At 32.9% G+C, this 19,719-nt stretch overlaps 2 protein-coding genes across 4 annotated transcripts; both read left to right on the top strand.

Moving 5' to 3' along the window:
* The first annotated feature begins 2,519 nt into the window (after positions 1-2,519).
* Positions 2,520-9,957, top strand: LOC133703730 (leucine--tRNA ligase, chloroplastic/mitochondrial). The gene is made up of 20 exons (XM_062128354.1): positions 2,520-3,012; positions 3,356-3,500; positions 3,599-3,655; positions 4,238-4,357; positions 4,442-4,546; positions 4,658-4,881; positions 5,014-5,080; positions 5,165-5,319; positions 5,476-5,740; positions 6,120-6,314; positions 6,626-6,705; positions 7,258-7,320; positions 7,424-7,505; positions 7,794-7,871; positions 7,940-8,041; positions 8,209-8,381; positions 8,471-8,648; positions 8,764-8,841; positions 9,015-9,146; positions 9,230-9,957. The coding sequence occupies exons 1-20, from the start codon at positions 2,633-2,635 to the stop codon at positions 9,470-9,472; spliced, it is 2,922 nt and encodes a 973-aa protein (XP_061984338.1). The 5' UTR covers positions 2,520-2,632; the 3' UTR covers positions 9,473-9,957.
* Positions 9,958-15,236: 5,279 nt separating this feature from the next.
* Positions 15,237-19,719, top strand: LOC133703880 (glycosyltransferase BC10-like). 3 transcript variants are annotated; one of them, XM_062128596.1, is made up of 11 exons: positions 15,237-15,387; positions 15,499-15,785; positions 16,179-16,295; positions 16,682-16,782; positions 16,974-17,045; positions 17,165-17,246; positions 17,336-17,416; positions 17,886-17,927; positions 18,437-18,496; positions 18,592-18,738; positions 19,141-19,719. In XM_062128596.1, exons 2-11 carry the CDS (start codon positions 15,513-15,515, stop codon positions 19,324-19,326), a joined length of 1,161 nt encoding a protein of 386 aa, XP_061984580.1. In that variant the 5' UTR covers positions 15,237-15,387; positions 15,499-15,512; the 3' UTR covers positions 19,327-19,719. The 3 variants fall into 3 exon arrangements, with proteins under 3 accessions (XP_061984580.1, XP_061984581.1, XP_061984582.1); XM_062128597.1 differs by lacking the exon at positions 17,886-17,927; XM_062128598.1 differs by lacking the exon at positions 19,141-19,719 and having other exon boundaries at positions 17,886-17,959; positions 18,592-18,724.

Below are 19,719 nucleotides of genomic sequence, written 5' to 3'. Positions count from 1 at the left end.
TTTGTATGTTTTAGATCGTTTTGATGTGCTGATGTCAAAAATAATTTTTTAAAAATAAAAAATATCATTGGCATGTATTTCGGCATGAAAAATTATTTGAAAAATAACCACAACCACACTGCCAAATACACTCTAAAGAGACTAGAGGGAGGCAATTTAAGGGAGGAAATTCCAACAATTAAAAATAAAATGTCCCAGCTAATTTGAAGCATAAAGTTTCAGCAAAGCCTCTAATGAAAGCAGAAGGAGATTTTAAGCAAGAGAACTTTGTTTTATGATGTTTTTATTTATTTATTTTAGTATTAAATATTATTAGTTTTGAACTTTATTCTAAATTGAGTTTGTTGTAACTTATTAAACATTATTTTAGGATTTGTTTCAGTATTAGACTTGCATTAATTAATTGCTAGATAGAGTCTATTGACTTGCAACTCATAAGGGATTCATTAGGGTTATTTGAAGGGGATTATATATTGCTTTTGTGGCTACATGTTTCGACATATATGATGATTTGAATAAACATAAATTTTTCTTTGTTTTGCATGTTGCAAACAACTTTTCTTTTTTATAAAAACATATATTATATACCGATTTATCAAAAAATAACTAGTTTCGTGATGTGATTCGTATATTTCAAGTTCTTAGATAGAAGATTATCTCTGAATTTAAGTTTTTTTTAATATTTTTTATTTTTAGGTACAAAGTTACCTCTAAATTAGAGTTTTTAAATCTAATATTCAATTTTTAAAAAAAATTAATTTTAAATTTTATTATAATTGCATGATTATAGGATCACGACCACTTCATCAAAGAGGGAGGGTCTGTCGACCTGATCTTGATGCTTTGAAAGAATTTAGAGATCAATTTACTTCATGCCTCTGTTTTCATTTCTTCTACCAAATATTTTATTTATTTATTTATATTCATTTTTTTCTATCCTCACTCTTAGCTTCAACTATCACTGTAGTCTATGTATTTCTTTATTTCCACTTTTTTTTTTTTTTTTTTTTGCTGCTATATTGGAAGTTAGCATGGTGATTCCTACGGGTACGAAGTTGATTTCTAAGGTAAGCTTTTTCTTTTCTTTTCTTTTATAACGAGACTTTTCTTAACAATGCTATAAAAAGCCTTTTATTTTTATTTGATAACAATGAATATTTTTGTTGAATTTGGTTCTAGTTCTCATTTTTATTATTTTAATTTTTAATTTTTATTTTGGATTCATTTATTACTTTGATCCTTTTATCAATTTTTTCATTCAATTCAAATTTTTTTCTCTCATTCTTTTTCTTCAAATGAGGGCTTTATTCTTTTAATTGATATTTTGTTATTCTTAATTTCTTTTTATTTCATCATTCGACATTTAATTTATTGAGATTTGGTCTTATTGTTTTTAGACCCTGCCCGGAAGTCAATTCGGGACAAGTATCGAGTCATAAGTAGAGTAAGTTGACCCAAGTTAACCCCCCCCTCTCTCTCTCTCTCTCTCTCTCTCTCTCTCTCTCTCTCTCTCTCTATATATATATATATATATATATATATATATATATATATAAAGTAAAAATAATACCTTTTTGAACAAAAAGAAAATAGTTTAACAGGTTTTGACTCCATTTTGATTGGATTTGCCTCGAATTAACTGAGACATGAGCTAACTTGGGTTTTTGATCGTTTTATATTGGATCAATTATCCCTCAATTTTTTTTGAAACCCAGTCTAGTCTAAGCCATGAGTCACCTGGGTCAACTCGTTAGGTTGAGCTGAATTTTAAAATAATAGCTTTCTAGATGCAGTGCTTTCAGTTTCGTCACTAACTAGGTTCATGAGTTTGAAAAATTAACATGAGTTAACAAAGTTTATTTTTCCCGATTACATCATTTGAAATTGTTAGTTTTGAAAAATAAAATTTGTTATTTTTTTTGGTTTTTTTTCAATCAAGTTATCCATATCTCATGATTTAAATAAAAGGTTTATCCGGGTGGCCCATGTTTTTTTCAAGTTCATTTTTTTTCTTTTTCAATCTTGTTCTTCCAAATATGATTTAAATAAAAGGTTTATCCGGGTGGCCCATGTTTTTTTCAAGTTCATTTTTTTTCTTTTTCAATCTTGTTCTTCCAAATATGATTATTTTAAAAAGTAAACTATATATTTTTTTTGCTTTCTATTAGATTATTTTATTCACAATCTTGCTCGCAAGTTTTAACGACTTCATCTAGTTTTGTTAGTGTTTTTTTTTAAGATTTTTTTTCATTGTTTTTTTTATGATTTCATATTTTTATATTTTAATTATTGAAGATTAACAATCATTATTTTTTGAATTCTATTTTTTTAATATTGAGTCATGAATTTTTTTCCATTCTATAAAATATATGTACTAACAATGCTTGAATATTATTCCTTACGCTGCACAAAAAAAAAAAAAAAAAAAAAACAGTCTGGTACACAGCGAAATACAGGCCAACAATCTAATATGACAACATAAGATACGCCTCGTACCCAACTCAATTTAGACTCCTCAAGTCTATATCATTGCCAGCCCAACACCAAATGACATGAAGAAGAAGTGAATATTAAGCGCCAAAACATTATCCAACCAAACAATTCCTCTGCTTCTCTTCTTCACTCAGTCAAGATGAATGTAAACACTTGTATTCAACCGCCCCAGTTCCTTCCATTATCTCCTTTTTATCAGCAAAGGTTTCATCTTTTCTCTCAAAAGCCTCAATCTTTGAAGCCCACCAAGAAAAGTTGTTATTTTTCCACTACAGCGTGTGACAACAGCTTCAAAGGTGGCCTTTTTAGGGTTCAAAAGGGTAGAATCAGATGCTCAGTTAGTGAAGTTGAAGAGCAGAAGGAGAAGCAGCAGCAAGTGGTGAAGAGAGCTTATCCTTTCCATGAAATTGAGCCTAAATGGCAGAGTTACTGGGAAAAAAATCAAACTTTTAGAACCCCAGATGAAGTTGATACCTCTAAGCCTAAATTCTATGTGCTTGACATGTTTCCTTATCCCAGGTGACACTCTCTCTTTGTAAATACTTTTGGCTTTAGCTGTGTGGAAGTTAAATTAAGAAGACCCTTTTCATAACTTTGCATGCTTCGCAGTTTGTTCATTTAAAAATTAAATTTTGGCCACTGGGGTGTTGGTAATTTGGTATATGAAACTCAATCCAAATGGTAGAATGAAAATTATTGATGACTGAATTCGTATTTTGGAGATTCAGTTGTGAAATGAGTTTAAAAATCTGCTTTAGTTGTGGTAGTGATTGATGTTAATTTGTTTAATGTGATTTTGGGGTGAGTTGGATTGTTGTGAATGATGGGGTTTTGTGTTTATTTGTTGATGAGTGGTTCGCAGTGGCGCTGGGTTACATGTTGGTCATCCATTGGGATATACTGCTACAGATATTCTTGCTAGACTCAAACGTATGCAAGGTTACAATGTTTTGCACCCAATGGGATGGGATGCATTTGGTTTGCCTGCTGAGCAATATGCAATTGAGGTAATGCTTTGTAGTTATGCGGAACAGTTTAGGATATTGTCAATAGTTACGGTCTTAGTATTTGGATTTGTTGATGAGATGTTTCATGTGTCTAACAGACAGGAACTCATCCGAAAATCACAACATTGAGGAACATTAACCGCTTCCGTTCCCAGGTCATGTAATGCCCTTACTATTTCTTTTGAACTGCTAAACTAATATTTGTTTTAGGGCTTAAATATGACATGTCACAGAATGGTTATCAATCTTGTACTTGTCCTTTTAGTTCTTTGTATTACAGCTTCATTTTAATTGGAGCCAGGATTGTGATCCAGACAGATTCCAATAGGCATACCCTATACTGATCATATTGATTAAGATTGTCCACTACATACATTCTGAAACTAATAGGAAATGGAGATCATTATGTTTACTTTATGGTGACAATGCAGGCTACCAGCATTTTTGACATAATTATTATCGAATGTGAGCTTCAATATGGTGAAGGGTTATATTTATCTTCTCATTTAAAGAATGCTGCTGATGCCAACCAGGGCACACTGCAAAAGTATCTCACATGGGAAGCTCACTTGGATTGAATTAAAATGTTTCTAGACAGCTTTATGAGGCATGGGGCTTACCATCACATTTCAAGCACTACTTAAGCAAACTGTCTACTCTGTAGCACATTTCCCTCGTTAATTTTAGCTAGCAGCATGATTCTTTGGCAATAAATTGATATTTGAGTTTCTTTGCAGCTTAAATCACTGGGATTATCTTATGACTGGGATCGTGAAATCTCTACTACAGAACCACAATATTATAAATGGACCCAATGGATCTTTCTTCAGCTATTGAAGAGAGGGTTGGCATATCAGGTCCAGGATTATCTCTTGCCACCATCATATACTGTCGTTTCCTGATTAAAACTGGATCTGATGGTCTGATAATTATACATTCAGGCTGAGGTACCAGTCAATTGGTGCCCTGCTCTTGGCACTGTTTTGGCAAATGAGGAGGTGGTTGATGGAGTAAGCGAGCGTGGGGGTCACCCAGTTATCAGAAAGGTATGGCACCATGTTACTTCTTGAAGTATGTTTATTTCTCATTACTTTTCTTATTTTTCTTCTGTTGAATGGTTTTATAATTTTACAGTGTCATTGTTTATTACCAAGCAGCCAATGAGGCAATGGATGCTTAAGATTACTGCATATGCTGATCGCCTTCTTGAAGACTTAGATGACCTCGATTGGCCTGAAAGTGTAAAAGAAATGCAGAGGAACTGGATAGGAAGGTCTGAAGGGGCTGAGCTGGAATTTTGTGTTCTCGATGGTGATGGAAAGGAAAGAGACATAAAGATTACTGTTTATACTACCAGGCCCGACACTGTCTTTGGAGCAACGTATTATTCTTCCCCTTTGTTTCTATCATTGTCTGTCTAATAAATTCCTTCCAACACTTTCACTTGTTCGTAGAATTCAGAGACCATTTTTCTCTGGGAACTAATCTGATTTGCTTACTGGTTTGCATTCAGATATTTAGTTGTGGCACCAGAACATTCATTGCTTCCATCATTGATGTCTCTTTCACAGAGAGAAAGTGTATGTTCATTGCTTTCTTGCCATATTTTTTCCCATGTTTTTGCTAGCCATAGGTGATATAAAGTCAACATATCTTGATAACAGGTGGAAGAGTACAAAGATCTAGCTTCACGAAAAAGTGACCTTGAGAGGACTGAGCTTCAGAAGGAGAAAACTGGGGTTTTCAGTGGCTGCTATGCACAAAATCCAGCAAATGGTGAAGCAATTCCAATATGGGTTGCAGATTATGTTTTGGGGAGGTGTGTTTGATGTCATTTTTCTTTTATGACTTACCTGGACTAAGGCATGCATTCTTAGGTTCCAACTTTCTTCTGTGTATATTGTCTAGGATATGAAGTGCATTCGTGGATTTCATTTTAATGTGAATGCAATGTATTCTATTGTTTTCTATGCAGTTATGGGACTGGAGCTATTATGGCAGTGCCTGCTCATGACACTCGTGACTATGAATTTGCTACTAAATATGACATTCCCATTCGTTGGGTTGTGAAGCCAGATGATGATGATTTTAGTGATTCAGGAAAGGCTTATGAAGGAGAAGGCTCCATTCTCAATTCATCAAGTTCAACATCAGGGCTTGACATCAATGGCTTGCATAGCAAAGTAGCAGCATCTAAAGTCATTGAATGGGCTGATACAACTGGAAATGGGAAGAAAAAGGTATTTTTCGCTGTTAGGGTGTGTTTGTTAAGGGTGCGGGGGTGATTATTAAAGGGTAAATAGCAATTACTTCAACAAAAATCACACAATCAAATAATCTTTAATTCACTCTCTCTTCCCCCACTAACAGTATTTTGATCATGTTTCTTGTTTCTCTAATAATTTACCTCCTATACTTAAATACCAAACACGTTAAAAAAACCAACTGTTTCTCCCTTAATAAGTACTCTTGTAACAATCACCTCCATTTTAACTCAATACCACACATCATTAATCTAAAAATTACAGTGAAGGGGTAATATTGGGGTTGGACTATTACTAGCTTTGCATGCATGGTACTTTGGTGTTATAAATGTAGCTCAAATTTGTACTTCTTCAGGTGAACTACAAGTTGAGGGATTGGCTTTTTGCTCGACAGCGTTATTGGGGGGAGCCTATCCCAGTTGTTTTCTTGCAGGATACTGGTGAGACTGCTCCAATTCTTGAAACTGACCTGCCCCTTACACTCCCTGAATTAGATGATTTTACCCCCACGGGGACAGGAGAGCCACCCCTTGCAAAAGCTGTTTCTTGGGTATGCTGTTTCCTTCTTACCATGTTTCTCTTGGGAAAAGGTTCAGCATTTTCTTGCTTTACAGCTTTTATTATAACATGTGAATGCAGTCCACAACGTTTCCAACTTTTGGAACATGTCTTTTAGCTGCTAATTGTATGTTAAACCCCTGGAAGTTCATAAATTACTATTCTAGCTGTGCGTTGTTTACTTTCTTCAGTAGATGTAATTCTTTTCTCCCTTTCCCTTTCCTTCTCTAAGTTATATGAGCGATGTTTGTTCTCCTTTCTTCATCAAGTTCTATGATGATGTTTCTTATGGCCTAATTTCAGGTTAAAACCACTGATCCTTCATCTGGAAAACCTGCCATGAGAGAAACAAGTACCATGCCCCAATGGGCTGGTTCTTGCTGGTAATGCATTTGTGGCTACCTTATGTTGGTTTTTCTTTGTTCTCTTTTTGTTAGAGGGGAGAGAAAGTGGTAAACATGTTAAAATGAAAGATTATGGACTGAAATTGTGAACATGGGAGTCATGCAAAAAGCGACAATGGAAAAGTTTTAAAAGAACCTAGAAATTCAACTTTGCCTGTTTGACATACAGCTCAAAAAATGCGTTCTCCTTTGACTATTTGACATAGAACTCAGAAACGAAGCACATTTAATTGGCTAGCAGCAACAACATGACACTAACTTGCAATTGATTTTTTTAATTCTGGCTATTTTTTGTTTCCCTCTGCGTACACCTTGCAACTGTTCATAGGAACTATTTGCTGGAAACAGCAACCATAGTCCATGCATAATTTGATATTGTTGGTATAAATGTGGAGTCTGGTTAAACAGAAGTGTTGTTATTTATTTCCTAACAGTTTTCTGCTTGGCCAAATGCTTGGTCTTTTACTTTTCAAAAGGTTGCTGCAACTGTTCTTTGAGATTTGAAGCTCTATACTTTTATAATTTTTTCAGGTACTATCTGAGATATATGGACCCAAAAAACTCCAAAGAATTAGTTGACAAGACAAAAGAAAAGTAAGCCGATCTTTACTTTATGCAAATAAATATGTTTTCTTTTTTTAAATGAACATTCATCATTGCAGTGATCTTGTATGATTTTGTATCTCTTCACCTTCAGGTACTGGAGTCCAATTGATGTCTATGTTGGTGGTGCTGAACATGCTGTTCTCCATTTACTTTATTCAAGATTCTGGCACAAGGTTTTTGAGCCAAACCTTTGGTGTTTACAGTTTTAATATATAGATGCAGCTTAGTTAGTTTTGTGTAACTCAAAAGCCATAGCACATACTTAAGTCCCCACTTCATTTTTCATTGTACTGTCAATATCTGTCCTCACTGTTACTATTTTTGTTTGTCTTGAATAAGAAACATCTTTACTTTTTTTTTTTACTGCTGAAGGAGACGCTTGAGATTGCAATTGACTCTATATTTATGATAGAAGGCATGAGAAGGAAGAAAATACTTATTATTGACATTGGGTGTTTCAGGTTCTTTATGACATTGGTGTTGTGTCAACCAAAGAACCCTTCAAGTGCGTCATTAACCAGGGAATCATCCTTGGGGAAGTAAGTATAGTTACTTATGCATAGGTAGGTAATATTCTATCACATTATTCTGATGGTGTGAATAACAGGTCCAATACACGGCCTTCAAAAACTCAGATGGAAACTATGTATCTGCAGACTCTGCTGATTTGTCAGGTGAAATTAATCAGGAAATCATTCCCGAGGAAAAGGTTTGTCATAAATGTGTCAATATATTACTGTTCTTGTTAATATCTCTTTGACTCTCCTACTAGAGTTAGAAAAAGGCCATATTGACATGCTTAGCTCTTGGAGAATGTAGGCTATTACTTTTGGAATCTCACCTCTTTTTCTGAATAAATTGCACCTCTTTACATAGGTTATAAAATCCGGGGATTCCTTTGTACTGAAAGGTGATCCTAGTATCCGATTGATAGCTCGTGCACATAAAATGAGTAAAAGTAGGGGAAATGTTGTGAATCCAGATGATGTTGTCTCTGAGTATGGAGCAGATTCTCTTAGGTTGTATGAAATGTTCATGGGTCCATTTAGGTATGCAATACTCTCTTCTTTTGATTATTAGGGATGAGCACAATAGAGATAATTCTGATGGTATTTTCTATATTGCACTGTGCTTTTAGAGACTCAAAAACATGGAGTACTAGTGGGATTGAAGGCGTCTATCGATTTTTGGGACGAACTTGGAGGCTAATTGTTGGCTCACCTTTACCTGATGGAACTTTCAGAGATGGAACAGTGGCAATCGATGGGGAGCCATCTTTTGAACAGTTACGCACCCTGCATAAATGCATAGCAAAGGTCATCTCTCATTTTATGCATTTTCTCGTTTTCTCTTTACAATTGCCTTTGTTTGTTTTCCTTTGTATATTCCATATGCCACTCTATAATGAACATGAATTGATGTTGGTTCCAGGTAACGGAGGAAATTGAAGGGACAAGGTTCAACACTGGAATTTCTGCAATGATGGAGTTCATTAATGCTGCATACAAGGTTTTTCAATAGAACTTTCATAACTAAACTTCCATTAGTTCTGTGACATTTCTTGTTCAGTGTTATTTGAGGACTTGAAGGCTGCTCACTTTCTGTTCCTGCTTCATTCCTTTATTTTTATCACTATTTTCCCATGAATTTAATTAGCTTTTATTTGCATTGTGATGTACAAGTGGGATAAACTTCCAAGATCAATTATCAAGGAATTTGTCTTCTTGCTATCACCTTATGCACCTCACATGGCTGAGGAGCTTTGGTTTCGCCTTGGGCATTCGAATTCGTTGGCATACGAGCCCTTTCCTAAGGTAAAAATTTCTTTCTTAAAATGATTTACCATAGCCCTCTACTAAGATGAAAATTCATCATTTTGATTTTGTTCTGATTGCAGGCAAATCCTGATTACCTGAAGGAGTCTACCATAGTTCTTCCAGTTCAGATCAATGGCAAGATGAGGGGTACCATACAGATTGAAGAAGGATGTTCAGAGGATGATGCTTTCAGATTAGTTTCACAGGATGCGAAACTCTCCAAGTTCCTGGATGGAAAATCTATCAAGAAAAGAATCTACGTTCCTGGGAAAATTTTAAATGTTATTTTGGGTCCTCAAAACATCAAGGCAGGAGTCCGGTAGTCCCCTGGCCTCATCCGCATATTCAGGGCGAGTGGGCTCATTTTAAATGGGAAGATCAGCAATGAGTTGAAGTTTTACCAGCGAACTTTTCACATATGTACTCCAAATGGAATACAGAGGCAAGTTTACTATAGGCATCCAAATTTTTCAATGGATAGAAGATGTCTGCATCAAGAAACTTCCAGGCTAAATTATGTTCGTCTTTAAGGTCCCTGAATCTAGAGGATTAACTCCAGAGAAATGACAGGGCAGCAGCAGCAGAAACATTTCATGCAACGTCAACATTCATTATTCAATGGTATGGGTGCTTTATGCTGGAATTTTTGCAGATGACTGTAAAAGGCTTTCATGTATGTACATTGATTGAGACATTGAATGTATCAGCTTTTTCGTTATCTGCATTATTCAATGTAAGATCTGAATAAACTTGTGCCACTAAATTGATAAAGGAACTCATTCTTAATACAAATATTTATTATTTGCAATCGTCCTGGATTGGGAATGTGCAGATGAATTGATTGCAGTCAGACTGGCAGGCTGGCCTAAGCTCTCCACAATCTTTATCAGATTTCTTCTCTTGATTCGACATGGTGTCTATGTCAGGATTCGCTAGGAATTAATTATAAATTAACAGAAACTAAGGCAAGCAGGGAAAATACTTGGTTCATCCTCTCTTAGATAATTTTGAAATGAGCCTTTTCTTTTCAAAATAGAAAGGATATGTCTTCATTATTCCTCTATTTATGTTTTTTTTTTTTTTTTTTATCTCAAAACAGCAATCAATGGCTAAGTTTTTGTTTCCAAGTCACCATAGGGTTTGAAATTGAACCTGCTTTGCATGTTCTATGATGGGAAACTGGCAGCGCAATCCAAGGCTTGAGTAGTGTCCATTACTCCCGGCTTGTCTGGAACCACTCTGCAGGGAACCTTCCTTTGTCTACTGTTTTTATCATTTTCATTGCTCTGTTACGCCATGGTGAAGTGGGAACAAACCCTTGACTGCATGTCTAAGTAATCATTCGTTAATCACACCTTAACAAGTTCATTAGAGCTTAAAACAGCAGTCGATATCAAGAATCTATACAAGAACAAGATAAGGTATAGTTGTTGGATCAAATAAATTTATGTGAACTACAAGTATAGTTACAAGCAAATAGTTATCGTCAATTGAATCCCTTGATCTTCCCATTCTAGAAAGCAAACAAACAAAATTAGGTTGACCACACACCTAACCCTTTCCCTCCTCCCCCCTAACAAATGCAAGCTCCAAATAAATCATTCCATTCAAAACCCTATCACTCCAAACTCTTGATTCACCACTACTCCATTTACAACAACACAAAATCCCAACTACTACGCCGCAGATTCTACACTTCAACTTATCATAACCTAATTTTCAAATTATTTTTATATAAAAAATTATTAATTTAATTAAAAAATACTCTCCACCGCATTACCAAACATTCATGGTATCGTGATTATTTACCAAATTTAGTTGGAAGTTTTAATAAGAATAAGGGAAACTACATCTAAGCCCTTTAGCTATCATAAATGTTGCAATTTGTCCCTCATCTACTACTAGTTTCAATTGCACCAGAATTGAATTACAAGAATGTCAATCTTCCATTCGAGCAAAGAAAATCCTTTTGTGGATGGCATCAATTATGTTACATCAAAAGGTCAACTCAAACGAGAATGAGAGAGCTGGTTATACGATAAGTAAATATTTTCCATTATTAATTATAAGGGTTCAAACCCTAATAAGATGGGCTATGAAAAACTAACTCTTATAATTTTTTATTATCCCTGTTGATTATCTATTTATCTTTTTTAATGATATTAAGAAAACAAATTTAATTTTAATATATAAAAACCGATATGAAAATCATTTTTTTATTAAATTTAATTTGATTTAATGGTAATCTATTGATCCAAAATCTAATTCAAATTAGATTTTTTAAAAATCAATTTAAAAATCAATTTTATTAAATTCAAGTTGATGTAATCAAATATAATTTATTTAATTAAAATTTACTCTGATCAAATCAATTTTAAAGATAATATTTTTTTATTTATAAAAATCAAATCATTATTATTTAAAATTAATCTAATAAATCTATGATCCAAACCTTAAATGAAGTCTGACCCGACACCAAAAAGTAACACTAATAACAATTATAACAATAGCTAAAAGAGATTAGTAAATCACTGTAGATTGTATCTAAAATCACTGTGGATTGCACTGTTTATATTTAAAATTTATTTTTATAATTTTAGCCAGTTTTCTTTCATTGTTTTTTTATTTATTTTGTTAGGTATATGGCAGCATTGCTGCCATATATTTTTATGTTTTTTTTAACAGGTTATAGCTTTCTCATCTTTTTTTTTTCTAGCACAAATATAAAATATGACGTAAAATAGATTTGACAAGATATTGACTGACTTTTCAAAACTTGATAAACAATTTCACTCTTTCAAAGAAGAAAATAACTACTGGTTTTTGTCGCGTAGTTGGTAAGAGGAGAGGGTAAAAATGCATCAGAGGACATTATAATTTTTATAATTATAATTATATTATAACAATAGCTAAAACTACTCAGTGTTTCATTGTATACTGCATAGTATATTTAATAGTAAAATGCTGAACAGTTTTTTTAATGAATATTTTTTTGTTTAATTTTTTTTGTTAATGTTAAAATTTTTTCTATTTAATTATCAAACTTTCATGACACAGGTTCTAGGTTTGACGGGTTAACCTGAATTTTTTTTTTCTGATTTTTATTTTTAATCAATTTTTTTGAGTGCAATTAGCAGTGAAACGCTGAGCTTTTTTTTTTTTTTGCTTTTTTCTTTATTTTTTTAAGCTGTTTTCTTTTTTTTGTTTTTTTAATGAATAGTTTTTTGTTAATCTTAATTTTTTTTCTATTTAGTTATCAAACTTTCATGACACGGGTTCCGGGCTTGACGGGTTAACCCAGATTTTTTTCTGGTTTTTCTTTTTAATTAATTTTCTCGTTTAATTTAGTTTGTTAATGTTAAATTTTTTCTATTTAGTTATCATACTTTCATGACACGGATTCCGGGTTTGATGGGTTAACCTAGCTAATTCTGGGTTAACCCATAATTTTTTTTCCTATTTAGTTATCAAACTTTCATGACACGAATCCCAGATTTGACGGGTTAACCCAGTTAATTCAGATTTTTTTTCTTTTTCTTCCTTAGTTTTTTTCTTCATGTAGGCTTTTTCTTTCTTTGTTTTTTTAGTACAACGCTGAGCAGTTTTCTCTTCTTTCTTTTTTTTTTCTTTTTTGCCTTTTTCTTTGTTTTTTTAAAGTTTTTTTTTTAATGAATATTTTTTTGTTTAATTTTTTTAATGCTAAATTTTTTTCTATTTAGTTATCAAACTTTCATGACACACGTTTCGGGTTTGACGGGTTAACCCGGATTTTTTTTTTGGTTTTTTATAATTAATTTTTTCAAATGCAGTCCACAGCGAAACGCTGAGCTGTCTTATTTTTTTTTTTGCATTTTGCTTTGTTTTTTTTAAGCAGTTTTTTTTCTGTTCTTTTTTTGCTTTCTTCTTTGTTTTTTTTTCTTTTATTTTTTCTTTGTTTTTTTAATGATTATTTTTTTTGTTTAACTTTTTTTTGTTAATGTTATTTTTTTTTTTATTTAGTTATCACACTTTCATGACACGGGTTTCGGGTTGACGGGTTAACCCAGATTTTTTTCTAATTTTTCTTTTTAATTAATTTTTTCATTTAATTTAGTTTGTTAATGTTAAATTTTTTCTATTTAGTTATCAAACTTTCATGACACAGATTCCGGGTTTGATAGGTTAACCTAGCTAATTCTGGGTTAAGCCGTAAATTTTTTTTTCCTATTCAGTTATCAAACTTTCATGACACGAATCCCAGATTTGAAGGTTTTACCCAGTTAATTCAGATTTGTTTTCTCTTTCTTCATTAGTTTTTTTCTTCATTAGTTTTTTTCTTCATGTAGGCTTTTCTTTCTTTGTTTTTTTAGTAAAACACTGAGCAGTTTTCGCTCTTTTTTTTTTTGTTTTTTTTAAGCTGTTTTATTTTTTTTGCCTTTTTCTTTGCTTTTTAAGCTTTTTTTTTAATGAATATTTTTTTGTTTAATTTTTTTTTGTTAATGTTAAATTGTTTTCTATTTAGTTACCAAACTTTCATGACACAGGTTTCGGGTTTGACGAGTTAACCCAGATTTTTTTTTCTGGTTTTTCTTTTTGATTAATTTTTTCGAGTGCAGTCCACAGTGAAAACGCTGAGCTGTTTTTTTTTTTTTTTGCGTTTTGCTTTGTTTTTTTTAAGCAATTTTTTTTTTGCTTTTTTTTTTTGTTTTTTTAAGCTGTTTTTTTCTTTGTTTTTTTAATGAATATTTTTTTTGTTTAATTTTTTTTCTATTTAGTTATCAAACTTTCATGACACGGGTTCCGGGTTTAACGGGTTAACCCGGATTTTTTTCTGGTTTTTCTTTTTAATTAATTTTTTGTTTAATATAGTTTGTTAATGTTAAATTTTTTCTATTTAGTTATCAAACTTTCATGACATGAATTCCAGATTTGACGGGTTAACCCAGTTAATTCAGATTTTTTTTCTTTTTTTTCATTAGTTTTTTTCTTCATGTAGGCTTTTCTTTCTTTGTTTTTTTTTAAATTAATATTTTTTTGTTTAGTATTTTTGTTTTTTTTCCTTTTTAATTATTATTTTTTAAAAATTTATGTTGTTAATATTAAGTTTTTTTCTTTTAGTTATCAAACTTTCATGACACGGATCTCAGGTTTGACGGATTAACCTAGTTTGACGGGTTAACCCAATTAATTAAGATTTTTTTTCTTTTTCTTCATTAGTTTTTTTCTTGCTGTAGGTTTTTTCTCATTTTTTTTCTTTTTAATTAATCTTTTTTTTTCATTTTAGTTTATTAATGTTAATTTTTTCCTGTTTAGTTATCACACTCTCATGATACGAATCGCAGGTTTAATGGGTTAACCTGATTTGATGGGCTAATCCAGTTGATTCAGATTTTTTTTCTTTTTTTTTGTTTTTTTCTTCCAATTTCTTCTTTAAATATTGTAATTAACTATAACTAAAAGACATCAATCTTTTTTCTTCCAATTTCATGACACGAATCTCAGGTTTGACGGGTAAACCAGTTGATTCAATTTTTTTTCTTTTTCTTAAGTAGTTTTTTTCTTTCAATTTCATCTTTTAATATCAATTTGATTAAGAATTAAACTTTATAATTTGTTTTGTTTACTGTTCATTAGATTATTGTTATCTCATAAGAGGATTTTACTGTACCTCTCCTTGCAAAGCACTATTAATCAGAATAATGCTTTGCTTTATTGTTTTTTTCTTTTCAATTAATCTTTTTTTTTTAATTTTATTCTGTAATATTAATTATTTTTCTTTTTAATTATCATATTTTTATAACAAGACCTTGAAACAGACTCATATCCAAGGCTCCAAGTTTGATGTTGAAACCAAACTCGCTTACACTTGGGTCATGCAAGTTTAATATTATTATTAATATTATAAATATAACTTTTGGGTCAGGACTAACAAACAAACTCAATGCTCTTAGGTATAATTTTATAGAAAGATCTAATAGTTTTAGATTTTAATTTTTTTTGATATTTTTTATATAAAAAATTTGATCCACGGCGTAGCGCAGGGGATGTTTCTAGTTTCACACTAAAATCAGTAGTGGGTCCCCACAACTTGAGAACTAATCAGCCCACCATCACGGCCACATAAAACTGACAGACAGCTTCCCATTCCCATTCTCATTTCGTATTTTTCTTACACTGACACAAACGAAAGCTCTTACAGATCAAGCAAACATTAAAAACTTCAAAGAAGCAAATCCCATGTCCCTCTCTCAAAATCAATGTAATAACAATTTTAATAATTATATTAATAATAATATTTAATTTCCCTTTTCATTTCATTTTCTTATGTAATTATTTTCATTATTTTCGTTCTTTTTCTTGTTTTTGATAGGAAGGAGGAGAAGGATGACAAAGAAATCATCATTGCTGCCGATTCTTCTTCAACAGTCAAGACGACGTGTCATCTGGTCTGGATGGAAGCTAGTGATCATCCTCTCCATGGGGCTCTGTGTTTTTGCTCTTTTTAGAATTCATTTATCTTCTCCTCCTGAAACTTTACTTTCTCGTAGAAGATCTTTTTCTCGCGAAGTTGTCTTCAGTGGCCCCCCTAAAATCGCCTTTCTTTTTCTTGTTAGACGGGGCTTGCCTCTTGATTTTCTCTGGGGGAGTTTCCTTGAGGTAATTAAAAAGAAAAATGACAACCTTTTGATCTTTTTTTTGAATTTTGATTTGAATTTTTTGAGTTTTCTTTCACTTTCCCGGGAAAGCTGGTGGAATTTGGGAATTGGGTTTTTATTTTTAGTTTGTGATTTGATTTTTCTGTCACTTTCTTTGGAAAGTAATTGAATTTGGGAAGAGGGTTTGTTTTACAATGCAATTTGTGTTTTCTGTCACTTTCTCGAGAAAATTAATTGAATTTAAGTTTATGTGTGTATTTGAATCTTCTTTCAGAAAGTTAACGGAATTTAGGAAATGGGATTTGATTTTTGTGTTGATTACAATTTGAGCCTTCTGCCAGTTTCTCAGGAAAATTAATGGAATTCGGAAAATTGGGTTCTAATGTTTTTGCAGAATGCTGACACGGGGAATTTTTCGATATATGTACACTCAGAGCCAGGGTTTGAGTTTGATGAGTCAACAACAAGGTCACGTTTCTTTTATGGTCGACAATTGAAGAACAGTATTCAGGTCACTTATCAATAAAAGCTTCTAAAGATTCAACTTTTTTTCATTTTAGTAAATTGTGCACGAAATGGCTACTGGAAAGTACAAATTTGCATCGCATTTTTCCCCCATTGTCAGTGCCTAAAGTGGTTCACTAGGTTTCATTTGGTCAAAATATGAGTCCTTTGGAGTTGGACAGATGGAATTGATAGATGTATATTTTTTTTAATTGGCTTATGCAAGCAATAGGTAAACACAGTTTAAATATTGCGCCTTTATTGTCTTTTGAAAATTTCTACTAATGTAGCGTGTTAATGTTAACTTTGATTTTGTTAAAGTTAGAGCTTTTTCTTTAAGCGAAAAAGGAATGATGGATAATATATTGTATGTTTGAAATTGGAATTTTGCAGGTAATATGGGGAGAATCAAGTATGATAGAAGCAGAAAGGTTACTACTTGATGCCGCTTTAGAGGATCCAGCAAATCAAAGATTTGTTCTTCTCTCTGACAGGTTGATTTCCTGTATTGAGTTGGTCAATGAATTTGTTCAACATAGCTTGTGTTTAGACCTTTGCAACTTATTTCCTTATTTATCGATTATCCTTTTTTAATAGTTTCATTACCTTATTAGGCACGTGAGTTGAATTCATGTGGCGAGTTTCATGTCTAAAACATGTAATGTTCTTTATTTGTATGTTGCAGTTGTGTGCCTTTATACAACTTTAGCTATATATACAGCTATTTGATGGCTTCTCCTAGGAGTTTCGTGGACAGGTAATCGGAAGGGCTTTCATTCTTGAGGTGCCAAGCATTGATTGTATTACCATTCAGCCTTTGACCTCTTTGTAGGAATCTTAAAACGCTAAGATTTATTTATATGCTTTGTGTTGCAGCTTTCTTGATGTGAAGGAAGGCCGCTACCACCCTAAGATGTCACCTGTTATACCAAAGGACAAGTGGCGAAAAGGGTCCCAGGTTGTTCCATAAAGAAACAAGTTTATCTTCCTATGTGATCTTTATGCATAAACAATGCTTTAACTTGACATTTGATTTTGTAATTACAGTGGATAGCTTTAATCCGGAGCCATGCTGAAGTGATTGTAGATGATGTTGTTATCTTACCAGTCTTTAAGAAACTTTGCAAGGTACTTGATCAAGTTATTTTGTCCATAGCTGCAACTTCATTTTCAGATATAATAGATATTTAAACCATTAATGCTGCTTATGTAAGATGTGACTATTTGTGAAACTTGACTAACTTTGCTATGCAGCAACATGTATGCTGCTGTAGTGAATGGAGCTTTCTTAAAACCTAAAATGATTTAAATTGACGAGCAAGACAATATATTACCTTTAGAATTTACTACTTTATTTGATGATGCTCACCTTTTCATCATGTGTAATTGGACCTTTTTCCCATTACTAAATGACTTGCTCCTCTTTAATTTTGCTGGCATGATTTTTGTCCATATATCTGCGCAAGCATTGTTCTTCTTCCTGGTTGGTTCTAATTCCTTACAGACAATTCTAACTAGATGCAACCACTGTCGAAAAGCTTTTAAAATCTGTATTAATCATGTAATAACTTACTTTTAACATCTGTACATTTTGCAGCGTCGCCCGCCTCTTGATGCCAGTAAGGGAAAGCTGAATGTTGTAAGTTATATTCAACATCTAATTTATACATTGTAAGGAAAAATGCTTCTTAATGTTCTGATATTTGAATCCTCTTGTCTCATGTTGAGTTTAATTCGTATGTTTGGCCCTTGCCTACCTGTAGCTTCTGGAGCTATTGGAAATGTTCTTTCTATGGTGAATTCTGTCTTATAGCTATGTTCAACTCATATACTATGCCTTTGCCAATCGCAGATCGTAATATATTTGTTGTACCTTAAGGGTGTTTGCTTATTGTCATTTTAGTTACTGTTTGCTCAATTATTTTTGGTTGCTTCAGTATAATGAAGCAACAATGTACGTTTGCAAAATAGCAAAGAGAGGAGTTCCAGTTAAGGCTTGTAAATTATGGAAAACTTCAAGTTGGGGCTTGTTGATTTTCAATAATTTTGTGGATGTTTGAAATAATCTATATTCCTGATATTGTGATCCGTTCTAGTTTCTTTCAAGGATTTGATCATTATTCTGATCTGGGCCTAATCACAATGCAGAAACTTCAGAAGCAGCACAACTGTATTCCTGATGAACACTATGTGCAGACATTGCTTTCAGTAAGTAGCATTTGGTTTTGTTTCTACCCATTGTTGTCTTCAGATCTCTGCCTAATTGTGTGTTTTTCTTCTTCTTTTCAATGTCTACTTCTCAGATGAGTGGACTGGAGGGTGAACTTGAAAGAAGGACCGTGACCTATACTGTATGGAATCAATCTGCAACAAAAATGGAAAACAAAGGCTGGCATCCTATGACATTTTCCTATGCAAATGCAAGCCCTCGGAAAATCAAGGAAATAAAGGTCGTTGTTTCATTTCTATTGTTAATTTAGTTTTATGTAATGACGGAAAGCATAATATGGTCATATGGAATTCTTCCATCTATATTATTTATCTTATCTTGAACTTGATTTACTTAGGGATCCCATTTTGCGTGCATGGGAATGCTGGTACCATCACCATGTTATCTATGCGTTTGGAATTGTGCTGTGACTTGAGGAAGTGTTTGATTTCTATCGCAAAAATAATTTGCATTTTGGCATTTCACCTACATTCTATGGTTATTTTTGTATCACTTTTTAGCCACTGAAATGGTTTGCGCTGATTCTGTTTTGTAGAACGCGGTGCGGTTTTCTTTGTTAAGATATGTGCTTTTCTCACTTTCTACTAACTCTTCTGTTCCTCTGTGTTACTCAATTTCACAGGGCATCAACCACATAGACTATGAGACCGAGTACCGAACAGAATGGTGCCGGACTAACTCAACATTCGTTCCTTGTTTTCTATTCGCACGGAAGTTCTCACGAGGAGCTGCCATGCGCCTATTGAGTGATGGTGTTGCTGGTCCATTTGATGCCTCTTACATATTAGCCAGGTCCGCCCCGGATTAGGAACAGTGACATTTCTCTCGGCACTCTTAGCCCTCAACCTACCCACTTCACATACAGTTGCAGCAGCTAGAGCACGCCCACGTATAAACACATGATTCTATACATGGATTAGATATCCATACAATAGTAGAAGAATATTATCTGCTGCTGCTGATTAATTTTCAAGGAAATGAGTTAGAAGTTAACATTTTGAGTTTTGATCCTATCATTAAGGTCTCTTAGCGTTCTGATCTTTACATGGTTTACAGAGGTGGGAAACTAATCCTTGTTCTGTCTGCGCAGTGCTACTGTTGTAGAAAGAGAATTTTGTTTCATTACTGGAATAATTGACATGCTACTTTATAAGAGATTATTTAACAATGACTTAAAATCACATTTATTTATTTTTTCCAA

Source organism: Populus nigra, chromosome 9, assembly GCF_951802175.1.
Source record: "Populus nigra chromosome 9, ddPopNigr1.1, whole genome shotgun sequence".
Classification (NCBI taxonomy): Eukaryota; Viridiplantae; Streptophyta; class Magnoliopsida; order Malpighiales; family Salicaceae; genus Populus; species Populus nigra.
The sequence above is the reverse complement of the archived record's forward strand: the minus strand, read 5'-3'. Positions and strand labels throughout refer to the sequence as shown.